Source organism: Rhinolophus sinicus, linkage group LG05 (genome assembly GCF_036562045.2).
Source record: "Rhinolophus sinicus isolate RSC01 linkage group LG05, ASM3656204v1, whole genome shotgun sequence".
NCBI lineage: Eukaryota > Metazoa > Chordata > Mammalia > Chiroptera > Rhinolophidae > Rhinolophus > Rhinolophus sinicus.
Window position 1 is genome coordinate 138000451 of NC_133755.1, and position 22030 is coordinate 138022480.

Below are 22030 nucleotides of genomic sequence, written 5' to 3' on the forward strand. Positions count from 1 at the left end.
GTTTGACTTCAAAGGAGCAACACAAGAGAATTTTTGGAGATGATGGAACTGTTTTATATCCTGATTGTGGTGATAGTTACATGTGGTAAAACTCATAGAACTGTACATCCCCCCAACAGTTAATTTTACTGCATGTAGATCAAAAGCAAATCACATGGCTAGTGAGTGGGAACACAGGGACTAGAACCTAGGTTTCGTGGCTCTTAACACTTTGCCCTTTATATTTTCTCCTTGTTGGTCATCACTGATCTTTGTGTACCCTGTCCCAAATAAGGAGTGTCCCCTTTTCCGACCATCAAAATGCATTCAGCTTTTACTCTAGGTAACAGATTTTAATTGAGAGCACCCAGAAAGGTGGTGGTTGTCGTTATTATTATTTATTATTATTATTTAAGGAGGACGCAGCTCACAGTAGCCCATGAGGGGATTAAACAGGCAACCTTGGTGTTATTGGCACCACGCTCTAATCAACTGAGCTAACCGGATTTTAAATAGCATCTACTTATTCTCAGAATGTTACAAGAGGTGGGGGAAGAAACTTCCTGGAGGAGGGCTGAAGCAAAGCCCAATGGCTGGAGAGAAAATGGCCCATTTGGGGAATTGAAAGGTAGCCAGTGAGGCTGGAGGGCAGCAAAGGAGGGGAAGTAGGATGCAGTGAGGTACAAAATGAATCTGGAGAAGTGAGAGCTAGACCTTATAAAGCACTCATTAGTGTTCTGAATTTTATTCTGAGAGAAATGAGAAGTCATTGAAGTGCTTTAAGCAGGGACTGACAAGATTGGAGTTGGAAATAATCACTCTGGTTATAGTGTGGAGATGGGTAATGGCATGGGGTGCAGTGATTTGGTGGCTTCTGGGAGACATGTTAGGAGGCTGCTGCAGTACACTGGGAAAGAAATGATGATGGCGTGGTGTAAGGCAGTGCTTCTCTACTGGGGTGCTCTTTTGCCCAGCAGGGGATATTTGGTCACGTTTGAGACATTTTCAGTTGTCACAACTGGGGAAGGGGACAAGAAGTAGGTGCTGCTACTGGCATCTACCGTGTTTCCCTGAAAATAAGACCTAGCTGGACGATTAGCTCTAATGCGTCTTTTGGAGCAAAAATTAATATAAGACCCAGTCTTATTTTACTATAATATAGAACTGGGTATCATATCATATCATATCATATCATATCATATCATATCATATCATATCATATCATATCGGGTCTTATGTTACTTTTTGTTCCAAAAGATGCATTAGAGCTGATTATCTGGCTAGGTCTTATTTTTTGGGAAACAGGGTAGTCGGTAGTCAGAGACCAGGGCTTCTAATAAAATACCCTATAATGGACAGGGCTGTCCCCTACAACAAAGAATTAACTACCCAAAAATGTCAGTAGTGCCGAGGTTGGGAAACCCTGATATAAAGTGATGCCAATGGATATGGAGAAGATAGATTTGAAAGATATTTAAGAGGTAAAATGGATAGTACCTGGTTATAGGTTGGCTATTGAGGAAATGGGAAAGGACAGTTTCTAAACTTCTGGCTGTACAACTGTGTGGGTGGTCGTGCCTGTCATTCAATAAATACAGAAAAATCTGGCGGTTAGAGGTCCAGAAGATATTGCCCAGCGTAGAAAAGCATGTATTTTTTTTTCTTCCTCCATTAATTTTTCAGCTTCTTTGTTTAAATTGTTTTTCAATTCATTCATCTCATTCCCTCCAGTTCTAGTTACAATACATCAATTTCATGCACCAGATAAGCTTGCTTTTAGCAACTAAGTAACTTAATTGTCAACTCACACATATGAATTAATTTTATCAGAAAATGATCAGAAACTTTAATAAATAATTTTAATAGACAATAATTGATAGGCAAGTCAACAACAGAAATTAGGAAAAGCAACATCAGAATTTAGGAATGTAGGAGAGAAAATAGTTGTGGTGGGGACTGGTCTGGGAAAGTCCTGTAGACGAAAAGAAAGGGAAGCAATACTTGAGGAGGTGACGGGAATAAGGTACCAAAGAGTGACTGCCTGTATGTCACCATTTTTTCTAAATTCTAACTCCTCCGCTGCTTGTGTCCATGGCCTCATCCTCCATACACCGTGTGGTTGTTGAAACCCCGAACTAGTGTCAGCTTACGATTGCTCCTCTAGCTTTTAGCTTCCTATTTGGTGGTTTCTAGGGATTGTTTTCCTACTTTCTTGCAAGCTCAAAAATGTTTAGTATATTTTAAACAACATCTCGAGCACAACACTTGTAGTGCTACTATTTTATATTTTCTAGGATAATCTGGCTAAGGCTCTTTAGAGAGGATCTTGGATCAGAGGAATGGGAAATTGCTGGAAATTTTTCAGAGAAAATAAATCTAGAGAGAGTGTGTATTCAATTTCTTATTTTTATAAAATCTCAAGTAAATTATTTATTTAGCAATTTTGTCACTTAGGTATATACTTTACATGGCCTATGTACATATTTTTACTTTTGGAAGATTATATTGTCAGGTCATTAGAAGAGCCAGAAACAAAAATCCACAATTAAAAACTCATACAGTATATGCTACTCACTTTTTAGGTTCTGAAATAAGATTTTGTTAATTCTATGATATTCTAGTAGGGGAAAATAATATTGTAAGATTTAAGTGCATGGAGACCCTAACAATAAATTAATAATAGACTGGTGGATTAAATTAATTAAAATGGAAATTAATAATTAAACTTAATTCAATCAAAAATAAGAATACATTTTTATGGAGAATTAAAATATGTAAGTTGAAATGACTATGCTTCTTTGACAGTGAAATGCAAAGTGCTAAAAAGAAAAATGTCCCCTCTTGACTGAACATAGAAGAACTTGAGAACAGTGCATTCTGGACTTTCTCATTTTTAATTTATTATTTGCTATAATGAAAATGCTACAGCTAGCATTAGCATGTCCAAGAATAATCTTGTGTTACTTGAATTATCAGGCAACAACACTATGAGATCCTTCCTCAAGCCAACCTACCCATAGTAGTAAATAAAAAGCTGGATATCACTAGAAAGTTGGCTAACATTTATGTGCGTGTGCACTAAATGACACACAATAATGTAATTAATCATATTAATATTTCTAGGCAGAAAAATCCAGTGATGTTCATGAAAAAAGCTGAAAGAGCATTTGGCAAAATTCAACATCTTTCTTGAAAGAATCATGCCATAAAATTTAAAAAGATGGATAGTTTCTTAACACGATACCAAATATATGTATATCAGTTCTGAAGTCAGAATTATGCTTAGTGGAGACACTGGTATTTCTGTGACAAGTGTGAGCAAGCTAAGGATGCCAACTATCACTTTTTAACATTGAACTACAGAACGGACAGAAAGATTATAAGAACAACTTGGTGACAGTGAGGGGAACGAAGGAAAAACCGTATATTTTGATTACAGGTATTCACCAAGATTTGTCATACCACTCCTTTTTCAAGGTTATGTAAAAAACAAAACAAAACAAAACAAAAAACTGAAACTTTAATATGGGAACAATAAGTAGGAAAGAGAAGTAAGTATCAGATAATTTCTGTTTTCTGTTCTTTAAAAAGCAGGAAAATACAGACTCTGAGATGTAGATCTAATCTGAAAGAAGACAATAGATTGAGTTGAAAACCTGTTTACTGAGAAATCAGCTGAAATAAAAAAGTTAAATGAGATAAGAAAAGATTAAATTAATTGAATTAAATAAATTAAAATCAGCATTAGAAGCACTAAAGTGTAGACTTGAAACTAAAGAAAATGAAATCAGTGATGTAGAAAAACAACTTAGGAAGCTCTGCCAGCGTGTAGAAATAGAATAAAGAAAATAAAATAATGAAAAAAGTAAATAAGTCTCCTGGAGGAAACAAGTCTTAATGTGAACTTATTCAAAGGAAATGTTTGAAATAAGAAAGCTGATTATAACAATGAATTGAGTGTAAATGAATAGTATTTGTAGTTACTGCTTGCTTGTATATTTGTAAATTTTGTTTCCCTTGGAGAGGAAGTGTACAGATCCGGAGTGACAGTGTCATCATTAGTGGCACTGATAACTAGGGAAATACACCATCAAGTATTTTAGAATTTAAGATATGCCTTCCACTTTTACAAACCTTTTGTTTGTAAAAACAAAAGGTCAGAGAAAAATATTCCTTATAGCAAAAGCTAGAAAGCAGAAGAAACAGCAAAAAGGATGAGTAAAAAGCATGAAACAAGATCAGACATGTCAATGACAGGAAATATAAGTGGGTTAAGTTTCCCTGTTACAAACTAAAACTTCTGCTATGGCTGAGTAATCTCCTAGCTGAATGACCTTCCTGCAGACAGCAACAATAAATTCTGGACAAAATACATAACACAATTATCTGAAAGTCCTAGAGAGTGGAAAAAAGCAGGCAGATTCTAGAGAGGAGACAAAACTTGGAAGAGGTCCAAAAGGGAGAGAATTTCCTGATTTTTAAATGGCTATCAGCTTTAGACGAGGTAAAGTCAATGCTGCATCAGGTGTCTGAAATTCTGATGGAAAACCTATAGGTATCTGGCCTGAAGAACCAGCTGACAGAGTTTGGGGCAAGCACTATTGCTGAAAAATGAAAAGTAAATTCCAGAGAGAACTAGATCGATGTAGCCCCAAGTTCTGTGTATAAATCTTGCCCAAATCTCTGGCTGACCTCTGAACCGTACATTTACAGGGTAGATTTCAAGGACAGGGTACTGATCTGATATTTGAGTTTGTAGTTTGAGTCTAATCAGGGCAATTTTTTTGCTAAAACAGAAATATCAACACTCTTCAGAAAATGAAACAGAGTCCACAAGGTCCAGGATACAATTCCAAAGTGACAAATGAGGAAAATATGACCCATCCTCAAGGAAAAAAGAAAAACCAAGATGAACCCCAATATAACATATTGGAATTAGCAGATAAGGACTTTAAAGTAACAATTATTACTGTAATTTTGTTGAGGAAATGAGGTAAAGAAAATATATTCCTAATGAATGAAAAGATAAGAAGTCTCAGCAGAGAAATAGAAACGATAAAAATTACCAAATTTAAGTTCTAGAACTAAAAAAGGCAAGAACTTATATAAAGGTTCACTTGATATGAGCTTAGTAGCAGAATGTGGATAACAGAGCAAAGAGCCAAAGAACTTGAAATTATCCAATGTGAAGAACAGAGAGAAAATGATAGAAGAAAAGAAACAACCTTCACAATTTGTAGGCTATAACAAGTATTCTAACATATTTCTGATTGGAATCTCAGAAGGCAAGGAGAGAGAATGGGGCAGAAAATCTTTTGAAGAAATAATGACTGAAAATTTTCCAATCTAGGGAAAGACATAAATTTACAGATCCAAGAAGCTCAGTGAACTTCAAGCAGAATAATACAAGAAAACCCTGCTTAGGCCTATTGGAGTCAAACTGCTAAAAACTTAAGGTAAAGAGAAGATCTAGAAAGCAGCCAGAGAAAAATGGCATGTTCTGATGACTTACATTAGACACTATGGAGACCAGAGATTGGAAAAACATCTTTAAAATGTGGGGGGAAAATTATCAACCTAGAATTTTATATCCAATGAAAATTTCCTTAAAGAATGAAGACCAAATACATTCTGAGCTCAAATAAAACCATTAGGTTGGTGCAAAAGTAATTGTGGTTTAAAAGGTTAAAAATAATTTCAAAAACCACAATTACTTTTGCACCAACTTAATAAAATAATTGATCAACGTCAGACCTGCACTACAAGATACTCTAAATGAAGTTCTTCAGGTACAAAGGAAATGATACTAGACAAACACTTGACTCCTGAAGAAGAAATGAAGAGCAGCAGAAACGGTAAATATTGGGGTAAATATAAGCAACTGGTGATTCTTTTTAATTTCTTAAAAATAGAAATGATTGTTTTATGTGAAATTATAACATTGTCTTGTGTGGTTCATAATGTGATTCATGACACCATGGCAATAGGATTAAGTGAGGAGTTTAGATGGATTTATATGGACACAAGGCTTCTACATTTTTTGGGGAAAGCAGTATGATATTAATTCTAAGCAGAGTTTGAAAATCTAAGGATACATATTGAATCCCTAGTATCACAACTAAAATAAAGGCCAATAGAAAAATTGAAAAGGAATTTTAAAATATATTCAAATAAACCAAAAAAGGCGGGAAAAGAACAGAGGGGACAAAAGTAAATAAAATAATAGACCTCACTATTAAATGTTAATGAACTAAACATTACAGTTAAAAGGTGGAGATTATCAGAGTGGATTAAAAATAATCAAGAGATGTAATTTAAATATAAACATAGATTGAAAGTAAGTTGATGCAGAAAGATAAATCATACAAACAGTAACGATACAAAGGCTGACATGGGTTTATTAATGTCAGATTAAATTGTCTGCGTCAGGCACCCCTGGTCCCTGTGACCCCTCCCAGGGAATGCTTGTCTGGGCTTAGCCTTTCTTCCTCAAGTCATAGCAGCAGTGGGCCTGTGCCTCTGATTCCTGGGCCATGGTACCGGAGTTTGTCTGCTAGGGATTACAGTTGTAGGTAAATCAAGCATGATATGGTGGTTTGTGGAAAATAGTTTTGAGCCTCAGATCAGTTCAATAGCAGGGCACTTTTTGTCTAGTACCAAAATGAGCTACATAAATTCCTAATGTGGAATATAGCTGCCCAAGAATGATATTTTTGTCTTATCAGAAATGTACTGTTATAGTTGGCTTCAGCTATAATCATTTATGATATCAAATAGAAGAAATATTTCCAACTTAAGGAATCAATTAAGAGCTCTTTGTCAACAAGGCCCATCTAATTAATTTTGTAGTTGACGTTGCAGGGACTAAGAGTGCTATTATCTCAAAAGGGAAGTTATGGAAAGAGATGCTAAGGACCACACTTACTCATCCATATGATTCTTGTAGAGATCAGTGCAAAAACCACACGGAACTTAAATGAATTCTTAAAGAACTTTGTTGAAGAATTCCGTCCACTCACACCAGCACCCCATCTGGTAATAATAAGGGCTTCAGACTCCCAAGACAACATTAATAATCAAAGTGAAAGCTTTTGTTGACTCACCCTCAGCCATTCGCACTTGATCATGAAATAGTTCTGAAAGTTAACAGAAGGGTTGGGGTCTTTGCCACTAGTTTTTGCTTGGCTGGTTTTGGGTCTTCTTCAGGTACAAAGCATTCCTAGAAATATGCAACTCTGTTCTCTCATTGAAGACTCCAGTCAAGATATTTAAGTCCATTGATGCCTATTATAAAAAGAAATCCTGGTACGAAAACTATATCATTGGTGTTTGACCTTGCTGAAAATGAATATATATGTATATAGATGGTAGTATTTTTGTAATCAAGATTTTATGTAACATTTTATAAAGTTTCTCTTTCATGGTTCTTAAAAAAAAAGACCCAATGGAGTCCATAATTTCCTAGAATTCTCATAACACAATATTAGCAAAGCAAATCTTGCAATATATAAAAAGGATAATACAATCATGACCATGTAGGGTTTATCTTAGGAATACAAAATTTATTTAAAGTCTGAAATCAATCAGTGTCATCTATATTAACAGAATAATGGATAAAAATAATATGATTATTTCAATAAATACAGATAAAACATTTGACAAGATCCATTCATTATTAAATGCTAGGGTTAGCATTTTGTTTAAAAAGCCCACCAAGTAGGAAAAGAAAAAAATTTCCTTAATCTGATAAAGAGCATCTACCAAACCATCTACCAAAACCCAGTAAATATGTTTAATGGTGAAATATTGAACATTCTCCCTCTCAGACAGGGAACAAAGCAAGGATGCTTACTGTCTCATTTCTAGTCAGCATAATATCAGATGTCCTAGTCATTGAAATAAGGCAAGAAAACAAAGCACATAAGTAATGGAAAGGAAGAACTAAAACTGTCTGTTTTTGCAGAAGACACTATTTACATCTGCAAAACCTCCAAATAAGTTCATAGAGCTAATATGTTAATTTAGCAATCACAGGTTACAAAGTTAAATGCAAAAATCAATGATATTTTGTATATTTGTAGCAAATAATTAGAAAATGATATAAAACAACTTTTTACAATAGCATCAAAAATATAAATTAGAAATAAATTTAGCAGAAAATCTGTAATACTGCTTCACTGAAAAATACAAAATATTGCTGGGAGAAACTAAGAAGATCTAAATAAATGGAACGATATATTTCTTGTATTGAAGCATTCAGTATTGTAAAAAGGTCACTTCTTTGCAAATTGATCTATAGATTCAGTGCAATCACAGTCATAACCCCAGCATGCTTTTTTTGGGGGGGGACAGAAATTAACAAGTTGATTCTAAACTTTATATGGAAATGAAAAGTACCTTGAATGAGCAAAACAATCTTTAAAAAGGACAACAAATTTGAAGGACAAACAATAGCTGATTTTAAGTCTTATGATAAAGCTACAATGATTAAGATGTATGGTACTGGCATAAGGATAGAACAATTAATCAATGGAGACTAATGATTTGGTGGTAGGCAAAGGTTTCTTAGACAAGTCACGGAAAGAAATACCATAAATAAAAATTGATAAATTAGACTTTAACAAAAATTTAAAACTTCTGCTGCTCCAAAAGCACCTTAATAAAATGAATAGGCAAAGCATAGACTGGGAGAAAAGATTTGTAAATCATATATTTGACAAAGGGATGGTATCCAGAATATATAAAGAAACCCTAAAAGTCAATAATAGAAAGACAAACAACCCAATAACAATTGGGCCCAATTTTGAAAAGGCACTTCTTTTGGCTAGTAGGTACATGCAAAAATGCCTTTCTTCAATAGTTATCAGGTAAATGCAAATTAAAAGCACAATGAAACATCATGCTATATACCCACCACAAAAACTAAAATTTAAAAGACTTGAAAAACCAAATATTTATGAGGATGTGAAGTAACTAGAACTCTCAGACACTGGATGGGATGTAAAGTGTAAGACATACTTTGGAAAAAAGTCTTGTACAAAAATGGTCACAGCAGCTTTATTTACAATAGCCAATAACTAGAAACAACTCAGATATTTATCAATTGGAAGATGGATAAACAAACTGGCCTATTCTATAAAATTGAATATTGTTCACAATCAAAAGTAATGGGCATGTAACAACATGAATGAATTTCAGAAACATTAGGCTGAGTTAAAGAAGCCATACACAAAAGAATGTGTACTCTATAATTTTATTTTTATGAGGTTTTAGAAAAGGTTTTATGGTCTCCTTCAGGGATTATAGGATATATCTTTAATTGACCACAGTTTACCTTCAAGTGACATACCACTTGAAGTATAGTGTAAGAACGTTAGGCCAGTATATACCCATTTCTCTCCTTGCAGTCTTTGTGCTATTGTTTTTATACATTTTACTTCTAAATATGTTATAAATCCCACAATATATTATTATTAATTTTGTTTTAAATAGTTATCTTTTAAAGAAGTTTCGATAATAATTTTAAAAGTCTCATATTCACCCACTTTTCTGGTCCTGTTGCTGCCTTTGTAAAGCTGCCTTTGAACCCCCACCCCTATCAAAATGACTAGCTTCTTGCTCTGTGTATTATACTTGTACTGTGTGTGTGTGTTTTTTTACTTACTATCATAGGTATGGTCTGGTTGTGTCTGTCAGCTGTGATAAGCCCAACAGGTTGCAATATAGTTCTGGAAAAGTCTACAATTTTTAACATTATTAAACTTTATCCTATTAAACTTTAACATTATTGACTTTATCCTAGGTATACCAATTACTGTCTAGGGATTCCCCAAATTATTTTAAAAACTCTGAATATTAGTTTATCTGGAAAATGTAGTTAGAAATATTTGCGTTGTAGGGTTATAATGATTTGTGTACAGTGCCCAGCATATTACCTGGATCTTAGCAGACATCCTGTAAATCTTAGTTCCTCCTTTTATTTGTCTTTTGTCTTTATCACTCATTTCAATGTAGACACATAGTAGGAATTTATGAATGTATGTTGAATTGAATATAAAACTATAATATACCATCAAATGGGAACATTTAATTAACTATATTATCTACACATTTAGTAAAATACTGTTTGAACTCCAATTAATTAAAAAAAAATAAACTAAGTAACTGTTGCTGTTTAAATTCTCTAAAGGTACCATTTTCTTTTAATCTATACCTTCTATAAAAGAAGAATCTCCTGGAAGGATAAATCACATTGGTTTCATAAAGTTATATAATTATTTTATGTTCATTTATAAGAAAGCTCCTTTTAATTACCTGTCTTAAAAGTTTTCCTTACTCTAAACCAATATGTATTTGTATAAATAAATGTTATTCACCCTGTTGGTTTTGACACTTGGGTTTTTAAAGAAAAGATCTGCATATCCATGTGCATCTCCAAAGTATTTCTGTAGTTCCTTGTAATTACTTTAAAAATCCTCTTTGCATATATTTCATCTTGTAAGTATTATTACAGTTATTCACTGTGGAGAATGTAGAGGTCCTTACACCAGTCTCAAAAAAATGAATGTCCCATAATTCCAGTATTCTATCTTATATATCAAGTGCTCATTTAGCTCTGTTCAGAGATAATTTAAAAATTGTAGGCAAGAACTTATGTTGAATTTTTGAATAGTGTTTAGTAAATAATGACAAACGTTGATATAAATGTATTATAAAATCTTTACGTCTAAGAAAAATAATATTAAGCAACCAATATTAAAATTTTTTGGTAGCTAAATCACATTTCAGGAGATGGATCTATTGCATTGATAATTAGCATATTATTTGAATTGCAAAAGAACCTCTTCAATTTAATGAGTACAGTCCTTTTTCACTTAAGTGTCCTATGAAAACTTAAAGGTTTTCAAGACAATTGAATTATGTTTAGAATTTTGTTTAGAAAATACTTTTCAGAGCATAAAGTTTGAACTATACATACTTGTAAAGGCTGTTTTTTTTTTTTAAGTTAACCCTTTAAAAAGTTAAATCTTGAACACTTAAAGGCATTGTTATTCTACTTTAACTTTGCTGATGAGTGGAAATCTTTTAATCAAGAATATTACAAGTGGGCCTTTACATCTCTCTTTGCCATTAACCTACGAAAAGGAACATGCTTGTTAAGTTACATCTCAGAGCCTTATATGCCCATTAAAGAGACATTACTCCATGAGTCTAAAAGGTTACCTTAACACAGGTGAACTTTCATTCGTGTAATATCTTAATTTTAATTCTATAACGTCGTGTTCTTTGATATTCACTAATGTTGTATATTCTTCCCCAATAATTTTTTTAAGACAATAATATACATTTTTTACTTAAAATTTATCGGAGTGACAATGGTCAACAAAACTACATAGGTTTTAAGTGTACAATTCTATAATACATTATCTAATGTATCGCATTATGTGTCAGTGAACCCAATAAAATTTAAAAGAACTTGTTGAGTCATAATTGACATACAATTTAAAGGATACAGTTTAAAAAATATTGAAGCATACGGGCGGCTGGTTGGCTCAGTGGATGGAGCGTGGTGCTCAGAACACCAAGGTCGCCGGTTCAAGTCCCACATGGGCCAGTGAGCTGTGCCCTCCACTATTAGATTGGAAACAACGACTTGGCTTGGAGCTGAGCTTCAACTAGATTGAAAAAAACAACGACTTGACATCCTGGAAAAACACACTGTTCCCCAATATTCCCCAATAATAATAAAAAATTAAATATTGAAGCATGTGTATATATATATATATCTGTAAAATCACCACCACAAACAATATAATGAACATTTCCATTGCACCCCAAACTTTCCTCATCCCTTTTTTCATCTTTCTCTCCCATCCCTGCCCCACATCCCCCTTTTATAGGCAGCCGCTGATTTTCTTTCTGTTACTATAGATTGGTTGGCTTTTTTCTAGTTTTATATAAATGGAATCACACAGTATGCTCATTTCTTTCTTTTTTTTTTTGGTTTGACTTTTTTTTTACTGCATAATTATTTTGAGATTCATCTATTTTGTTATGTGTATGAATAGTTTATCCTTTTTATTTCTGAGTAGTATTTCATTGTACAGATATGCCAGTTTATCCATTCACCTGTTGGACTTTTGGATTGCTTGCAGTTTTTGGCTATTATAAACAAAGTTGCAGTTCTTAGCTGTCATGAATAGTTATTATGAATAAAGGACAGGGTATTTTATTTTATTTATTTTTTATTAGTATCAGGTGTACAAAACAATGTGATAGTTAGACATTTATACCCCTCACAAAGTGGTACTCCCCGCCACAATCTACAACCCCTCTGACATCGTATATAGCTGTTACAGTTCAGTTGACTCTATTCCCTATGCTGTACTCCACATCCTGTGACTATTTATATATATATATATATATATATATATATATATATATATATATATATATATATATATATGTATATTTAATTATAGTTGACATTCAATATTATTCAGCTTCAGCTTCAGGTGTCAGACATTTACACAGCCCATGAAGTTGTCTCCCTAATAAGACAAGTGCCCATCTGACCTCCTATAAAATCTTTACAACTTTATTGATTATGTTACCCAAACTGTATTTCATATCCCTGTGACTATATTGTGATTACTAATTTTACTTTCTAATCCTTTTACCTTCTCCCCCATCCCCACCCCCTCCATGGCTGGTCAACTCTTATCAGGTATCAACATTTTTTCTTTCCCAGCAACTTGGTAATTACGAAAGTGAAAATACCTAACTTGAAACCCTACATTTCCCCTATTTTAATCATTCAAGGTATTGATTATAGGAAAGAAAACATTTAATTTTGAATTTTGAAATACTTACAGCCTGGTCAGCTTTATTATCTTTTATAATATACCTAAATAAAAAATTTAAATAACAATTAAAGCCTCTAGTGCTTAATTAACCAAAGAGCTTATGCAAATACTTTCTTCACTATAATGATGTATGATGAATATTTTTCTAAAGAGAATAAATGTTTCCTAATGATATTTTATTTCTGTAAGTAAATGTGGCGGTTGAATTCTTTCTTAGTTATCAAATTTTCTTTAAACATAGAAATATAGACAGAGTCCCATAATATGATACTTTAAGAAAAATTGAGACACACAAGCTAATTTGTGTTTTTTATTATTTAGAAAACTTTATACTGTTCTCATTTTTATAAATACTTTATTTTTAAAAATCTCATTACTGTATAGAGTTGACTTTTAAACGGAATATTTTATATGTAATAAAACTTCAACCTCTTGAGAGAATATCCGAAGTCTCCATTTTTAAAGAAAAATATGCAAAACTTAAAATTTGTTGCCCCTTTCCACCTGTTTTCTCTTGATAATATATGTGTACCTGTGTATGAACATACACTGTGACACATATGTATGTATAAAACACTATTTTAAGGCAATAAATACTACCTGTTTATGATATATAATTGTATTAAATTTGTGGCCTATTAAGAATGGAGTTTTGATTTTGAGATAATTTCTTTTAAAGCAAATTGGTTTTAATGTCATTTACCTTAATGCCAAATATATAATTTTGATACAAATACATGAACAGTTCTATTGCTGTGTTTTCTTAAAAGGCTAATCTCATTACACACTTTTAATTGTGTACTGAGAACTTGTATCATATGTTAAGAAAAAGAGACTATGACTCCTTTCCCAGAATTCTATATGTTCAAATATTAAACACTTTTAAATATATCATTTTCTTATGTTGGGTTATTATTTAGGATCATTTGTGGTATCTTCCAAATTTTTAAATTGCTTTTTATTGTACTTTAAAACTAATTTGATTGAATGCCTTTTGATCTTTCTGTGATTGTTGATGTTTTCTCTTATTAAGAAGATAATAAATTTTGTGTAGTAACAGAATAGAACCAATCCTGGTTATATTTCTTCTATTTTGCTCCTTTATCTATTTTATCAGTAGAAAGCTTTATTTGTCACACTAAAATATAAGCTAATATGATTTAGGTTAAGTAAAAAGCTAATAACAATTTTTTCTTTCAGATCTCTATAAAAATGGACTCCAAAGAGCTAACTTTGTACCATTCATAGCTGTCCTGAAGGTAAGAAAAATGACTTGTTTTCACTGACTAATATACTGATTGATAATCAGGGCTTCTATAAGATTGTCATGGTATAAGATGGCATTCCAGCAGAATTCATTTTGATATTTCAATTGTAATAGCCAAAGACACGAAAGGAGAAAATAATCTTTTTTTATATAGTGTTCATTAATGTGTTCACAGGAAAAATTACAAAATATAGTCTAAATTATTGCCTAACTGAAACATTTGATAGCTTACATTTTATAAATTTTAATTGGTAGTTTGCTCATAAATATTATAGTGGAATGTTTAAACTTATACATTGATTTCTGAAAAAATGTTTAATATTCCCTGTTTCCATCAGGTTAATGGCCATTAACATGTTTCCCCAGCTATTAAAGTTGCTATTCTAGAGTATCATTATTGCAAAAATATTCTAATATATTTAAATGTGATTGCCATCAAGTTATCATGAAATTATGTCAAGTTGAGGCACATAAATATTTTAAATATTTGTGTGTATCATCACTGCATAGAGTTTAAAATAGTCTTCGTTACAATATGATTAAGAATAAAATAGCCTTCCTCTTCACTGTTATTTCAAGTAAATTTTTACATGATTATTCAATAATTCCACATTTTACCAGTATTTATTGAGAAGCTACTATGTGCAGAGCGCTACATTGAGCATAATGGATTAAATAATCATGAAAGACTATATGTTTTTTTGCTTGTAAGTCACTTAACTAGTTGGGCATACACTATGCACATAAATACCTATAACAGAAAGCAAAATGTGTTAAGTACTGAAAAGAAGCATAATTATGTGCCAAAATATAATTCCCATAATTCTTAGGTATATAATTTTTCCGAGTCCATAATAACATATCTGAAGAAAAGATAAAGTTGTATTTTTAAAAATCCCCAAACCTCAAAAATTCTTACCAAGAAGAAGTTAAAAATATTTTATCTTCAAATATTCTAAAGATAGTCAGACAATCTTTTTGAAATATACTTTAGTTGCAGTTGTTGGTGTGAAACTTTATTCCCTGTCCTATACTTAGGAGAATTCTAACATCTGTTTCCTTGACCAATTTTAGGTTCCCAGAGGATTTTCATTTCTCTGAGATATTTATAGATGTAGGGAAAATTACATTTTGAAAATTATGCTGTTAGTAATTTTTTCCCCCTTTATATTCATGTTTTGCATTTGGGGAGAAGGTAGATTTGCAGTGTTTTCTCCATGCCAGGAATCCAAAGTAAAATGATATACATAGATGCTCAAATATAAACAGGAAAACTAAGAAAAATAGGTGATAAAAATAGTATCTTCACATAGCAAAAAATACACAAAATATAAAGACAGAAGTTTCACAGAATGAAACAAGTTAAAAGTTTCTCAGAGAACTTAGTAGCTGTACTGTGTTTTAATCCCAAACCTTCTTTTTTGGCCAGTAATTTGTTAAACTTCAATGTGTAATAGGCAACTAAATTGACCAAATTGAATTTAATTTTTTTTCCTTTTTTCACCCTTAATATTTTTTTTTTTGAGGAAGGAAAACCAAATTGATGAATAATCCAAATTTGGAATCAAACAAGGTTGAGATAAATAATACACAGTTTGAAATTAAACATGAACTGAAATTCCCAGCAAATTAAATACCAGATTGGATGAGAAAAGATCTAAAATGTCTCATGTATTGCAAATACTTTTAAAAAATTAATTCCAGGTATACAAAACAGCATAATGATTAGACATTTATACCTCTCACAAAGTGATAACCCCCAATAATCTACTACCCATCTGACACTGTGGATAGCTATTATAATACCCCTGATTATATTCCTTATGCTGTATTTCTGTATTTCACATCCCGTGACTGTGTGTGTGTGTGTGTGTGTGTGTGTGTGTGTGTGTGTGTGTGTGTGTATTTAAATTCAATACTAGTTTATATTAGTTTCAGGTATATAGCACAGTGGCCAGGCATCCATATAACTTACAAAGTGTTCTCCCTGTCAAGCCCAGCACCCATCTAACACCATACACAGTTTTAAATATTTTTGACTATATTCCCATCCTGCACTTCACATCCCCGTGACTATTTTGTAACTACCAATTTGTGCTTCCTAATCCCTTCACCTTTTTCACCCATTCCCCCCAACCCTCTCCCATCTAGCAACCATCAGTTTGTTCTTTGTCTATAAGTCTATTTCTGATTTGTTTGTCCATTTATTCTGTTACTTGTTTATTTATTTATTTGTTTATATTAGCTTCAGTTGTACAAACAATGTAATAGACATTTATACCACTCACAAAGTGATAACCCCTGCCCAGTCTACTACCCTTCTGGCATTGTATATAGCTGTTACAATACCATTGACTATATTCCCTATGCTGTACTTTACATCCCGTGACTATATATATATATATATATATATATATATATATATATATATATATACACACACACACACACACACATGTTTAATTATAGTTTACATTCAATATTATTCTACTTCAACCTCAGGTGTATAGTGCAGTGGTCAGACATCCACACAATCCATGAAGTGATCCCCCGATAAGTCCAGTACCCATATGGTACCCAACATAATCTTTACAACATTATTGATTATATTCCCCATATTGTATTTCATATCCCTGTGACTATATTGTGACTACTAATTTGTATTTTCTAATCCCTTCACCTTCTCTCCCATCCCTCCCCTTCTACCATCTAGAAACCATCAGTTTTTTTCTCTGTATCTCCGAGTCTATATCTGTTTTGTTTGCTCATTTATTTTGTTCTTTAGATTCCACATGAAAGTGAGATCATATGGTATTTGTCTTTCTCAGTTTGACGTAACTTATTTCACTTAGCATCATATTCTCTAGGTCCATCCATGTCGTTGCAAATGCTAAGATTTCATTCTTTTTTATGCTCGAGTAAAACTCCATTGTATAAATGTACCACAGTTTTTTTATCCAGTCGTCTTATCGATTGGCATTTCAGTTGTTTCCATATCTTAGCTATTGTGAATAACGCTGCAATAAACCAAGGGGTGCATATTTTTTTGAATTAGTGTTTTGGATTTCTTTGCATAAATACCCAGGAATGGAATTGCTGGATCATAAGGTAGTTCCATTTTCAATTTTTTAAAGAACCTCCATATTGTTTCCCGTAGTGGCAGCATCAATCTGCAATACCACCAACAGTGCACAAGGGTTCTCTTTTCTCTACATCCTCGCCAACACTTGTTGTTTATTGATTTATTGGTGATAGCCATTCTACTATGAGTGAGGTGGTATCTCATTGTAGTTTATATTTGCATTTCTCTAATGATTAGTGACATTGAGCATCTTTTCATATGTCTGTTTGCCATCTGTATGTCCTCTTTAGAGAAATGTCTCTTCATGTCCTCTGCCAATTTTTTAATTGGGTTGTTTGGTTTTTTTTGGTGCTGAGTTGTATGAGTTTTTTTTAAAACAAATTTTGGATATTAACCTCTTATCAGATGTATCACTGGCAAACATCTTCTATTCAGTAGGATGTCTTTTTGTTTTATTGAAGGTTTCCTTTGCTGTAAAAAAACTTTTTAGTTTGATATAGTCCCACATGTTTATTTTTTCTTTTGCTTCCCTTGCCCGAGGCTATATATCAGTAAAATTAGTACTAAAGGTAATGTCTGCGAATTTACTTCCTGTATTTTCTTCTAGGAGTTTTATGATTTTGGGTCTTACATTTAAGTCTTTAATCCATTTTGAATTTATTTTTGTATGTGGCATAAGAAGGTGGTCCAGTTTCATTTTTTTGCATGTGTGTCCACTTTTCCCAGCACCATTTATTAAATAGACTGTCTTTACCCCAATGTAAATTCTTGCTTCCATTGCCATCGATTAAATGACCACATAGGCATGGATTTATTTGGGGGCTCTTTATTCTGTTCCATTGACCTATGTGTCTGTTTTTATGCTAATACCATGCTGTTTTTATTACAATAGCCTTGTAGTATGATTTGATGTCAAGTAGCGTGATACCTCCAATTTTGTTTGTATTTCTCAAGATTGCCGTGTCTATTTGGGGTCTTCTTTTATGGATCCATATAAATTTTATGATTATTTGTTCTGGTTCTGTGAAAAATGTCATTGGTAATTTGATAGGGATTGCGTTGAATCTATATATTGCCTTAGGTAGTATGGAAATTTTAACTATATTAATTTGTCCTATCCATGAGTATGGTATATGTTTCCATTTATTTGTATCTTCTTTTAATTTCTGTCTTCAGTGTCTTATAATTTTCCGAATACAGGTTTTCTACTCCCTTGGTTAAATTTATTTCTAAGTATTTTATTGTTTTTGAAGCAAATGCAAATGGGATTATTTCCTTGATTTCTCCTTCTGATAGTTTGTTATTGGTATATACAGATGCAACTGATTTCTGAATATTAATTTTGTGTCCTACTACTTTACTACATTCATTTATCAGTTCTAATAGTTTTTTGGTGGACTCTTTGGGGTTCTCTCTATATACCGTGTTTCCTCCAAAATAAGACCTAGCCGGACCAACAGCTCTAATGCATCTTTTGGAGCAAAAATTAATATAAGACTTGGTCTCATTTTACTATACTATAAGACCCGGTTTTATATAACATAATATAAGACCAGGTCTTATATTAATTTTTGCTCCAAAACATACATTAGAGCTGATGGTCCAGCTAGGTATTATTTTCAGGGAAACACGGTACTATCATGTCGTCTGCAAATAATGTCAATTTTACTTCCTCCCTTCCTGTTTGGATGCCTTTTATTTCTTTTTCTTGTCTGATTGCTGTAGCTAGAACTTCCAGTACTATGTTGAATGCAAGTGGGCATTCTTGTCTTGTTCCTAATCTTCAGGGGGATGCTTTTAGCTTTTCCCCATTGAGGATGATGTTTATTCTGTTCTTTAGGTTCCACATATAAGTGAGATCATGTGATATTTGTCTTTTTCTGTCTGACTTATTTCACTTAGCATAATACACTCTAGGTCCATCTATGTTGTTGCAAATGGTAAGATTTCATTCTTTTTATGGCAGAGTAATATTCCATTGCATAAATGTACCACAATTTCTTTTAAAAGACTTTTCACATGTAACAAAATGTCAGCCTGTTGGAGTGTACACTAGACTGGTTTTCCTGGAGTTTTTTTGGTGGGCATATGAAGTTTCTCTTGTAAAGAAAGGTTGTAACATATTAATTAAATGACATTTTGCCTAGTTACATATACCAGAGTTACTCTTCTATTTTGGCCCATTTGAGAAAAACATATAGCAGAAGTCAGTCTTAAAACAAATTATCTTATTTTTTAATAAAAGGAGATTATAAACAAGATAGAAATTAATTTTGGGACAACACAATGTAAAGTCCATTTTTCCCTATATGTTCTCCATAAACCAAGTGATAACAAGTTTGTAATTCACTACAAGAACTTGTGATTTGTTGCTTGTAGTATTAAAAAATAACAAAAACTTATATAGGCTATTAGCAAACAGCATTTTCAGTCTGACTTATTTTGCTTAGCATTATAATCTCAAGATCCATCCCTGTTGTCACAAATGGTCCTATTCATCTTTTCTTACCACCGAATAGTATTCCATTGTGTATATATACCACAACTTCTTTATCCATTCATCTATCGAAGGACATTTTGGTTGTTTCCATGTCTTGGCCACTGTAAATAAAGCTGTAATGAATATTGGAGCACTCTTGTCTTTATGTATAAATGTTTTCAGATTTTTTGCGTAGATACCCAGGAGAGGGATTGCTGGGTCATATGGTAATTCTATTTATAATTTTTTGAGGAACCTCCACACTGCCTTCCATAGTGGCTGCACCAATCTGCATTCCCAACAACAGTGTATGAGGGTTCCTTTTTCTCCACAGCCTCTCCAACACTTGTTATTATTTGTCTTGTTGATGATAGCTATTCTAACTGGGGTGAGGTGATATCTCATTGTGGTGTTTATTTGTATTTCTCTGATGATTAGTGATGTTGAGCATTTTTCCATATGTCTATTGGATATTTGTATGTTCTCTTTGGAGAAATATCTCTTCAGGTCTTCTGCCCATTTTTCATTGGGTTTTTTTTTTTTTTATTATTATTGAGTTGTATGAGTTCCGTGTATATTTTGGATATTAGCCCTTTATCGGAGGCACTGTTTGCAAAAATCTTCTCCCATTCAGTTGGTTGCCTCTTTATTTTGTCGATAGTTTCTTTTGCTGTGCAGAAGCTTTTAAGTTTGATATAGTCCCATTCATTTATTTTAGCTTTTACTTCCCTTGCCTTTGGAGTCAAATTCACAAAATGCTCTTTGAACCCAAGATCCATAAGTTTAGTACCTATGTTTTCTTCTACGCAGTTTATTGTTTTAGGACTTATGCTTAAGTCTTTGATCCATTTTGAATTAATTTTGGTACATGGTGACAGATAGCAGTCCAGTTTCATTCTTTTACACGTGGCTTTCCAATTCTGCCAGCACCATTTATTGAAGAGGCTGTCTTTTCTCCATTGTATGTTTTTTGCTTCTTGTCAAAAATTATCTGTCCATATTTATGTGGTTTTATTTCTGGGTTCTCAATTCTATTCCATTGGTCTATGTGTCTGTTTTTCTGCCAATACCATGCTGTTTTTATTATTGTTGCCCTGTAGTACAAGCTAAAATCAGGGACTGTGATACCTCCAGCATTGTTCTTTTTTCTTAATATTGTTTTGTCTATTCGGGGTTTTTTGTGGTTCCATACAAATCTGATGATTTTTTTGTTATATTTCTTTAAAAAATGCCTTTGGGATTTTGATGGGGATTGCATTAAATCTGTATATTGTTTTGGGTAATACAGCCATTTAAACTATGTTGATTCTTCCAATCCATGAGCATGGAATGTCTTTCCATTTCTTTGTGTCTTCAATTTCTTTTCAAAATGTCTTATAGTTTTCAGCATATAGGTCTTTCACATCCTTGGTTAAGTTTATTCCTACGTATTTTGCTGCAATTGCAAAAGGAATTTTTTTTTTAATTTATTTTTCTGAGATTTCATTGTTAGTACATAAGAGTGCAATGGACTTTTGTACATTGATTTTGTAGCCGGCAACTTTACTGTATTCATTGATTGTTTCTAATAGCCTTTTGGTGGAGTCTTTAGAGTTTTCTATGTATAGCGTCATGTCATCTGCAAAGAGTGACAATTTAACTTCTTCATTCCCAATTTGGATGCCTTTTATTTCTTTCTCTTACCTGATTGCTCTGGCAATGACTTCCAACACTATACTGAAAAGCAGAGGTGATAGGGGACAGCCCTGTCGTGTTCTTGAACATAGAGCAAAGGGCTTCAGTTTATCACCGTTAATTATCAGGTTAACTGAAGGTTTGTCATATATGGCCTTTATTATGTTAAGGTATTTTCCTTCTATACCTATTTTATTAAGTGTTTTAATCATAAATGGATGTTGTATCTTGTCAAATGCTTTTTCTGCATCAATTGATATAATCATATGATTTTTGTCCTTTATTCTGTTTATGTGATGTATCACATTGATGGATTTGCGTGTGTTGAACCATCCTTGTGCCCCTGAGATAAACCCCACTTGGTAGTGATGAATAATCTTTTTAATGTATTGTTGTATTTGATTTGCTATTGTTTAGGATTTTCGCATCTGTATTCATCAGAGATATTGGTCTGTTGTTTTCTTTTTTTGTGTTGTCCTTACCAGGTTTAGGTATCACGGTAATGTTGGCCTCATAAAATGAGTTAGGGAGTACTGTCTCTTCTTCAATTTTTTGGAAGAGTTTGAGCAGGATTGGTATTAGATCCTCTTTGAAGGTTTGGTAGAATTCACTAGTGAAGCCATCTGGTCCCGGACTTTTGCTTTTGGGAAGGTTTTGGATGACTGATTCAATTTCATTACTGG

General features: G+C 32.8%; 1 protein-coding gene across 3 annotated transcripts in view; it reads left to right on the forward strand.

The window, feature by feature from the left end:
* Positions 1–22030, forward strand: part of AFG1L (AFG1 like ATPase) — a 193543-nt gene that overhangs the window by 68217 nt on the left and 103296 nt on the right. For all 3 annotated transcript variants that reach the window (XM_019735074.2, XM_074333372.1, XM_074333371.1), the window contains exon 7: positions 14046–14104. In XM_019735074.2, the coding sequence (XP_019590633.2) occupies positions 14046–14104 (59 nt within the window). The remainder of the gene's footprint in view (positions 1–14045; positions 14105–22030) is intronic.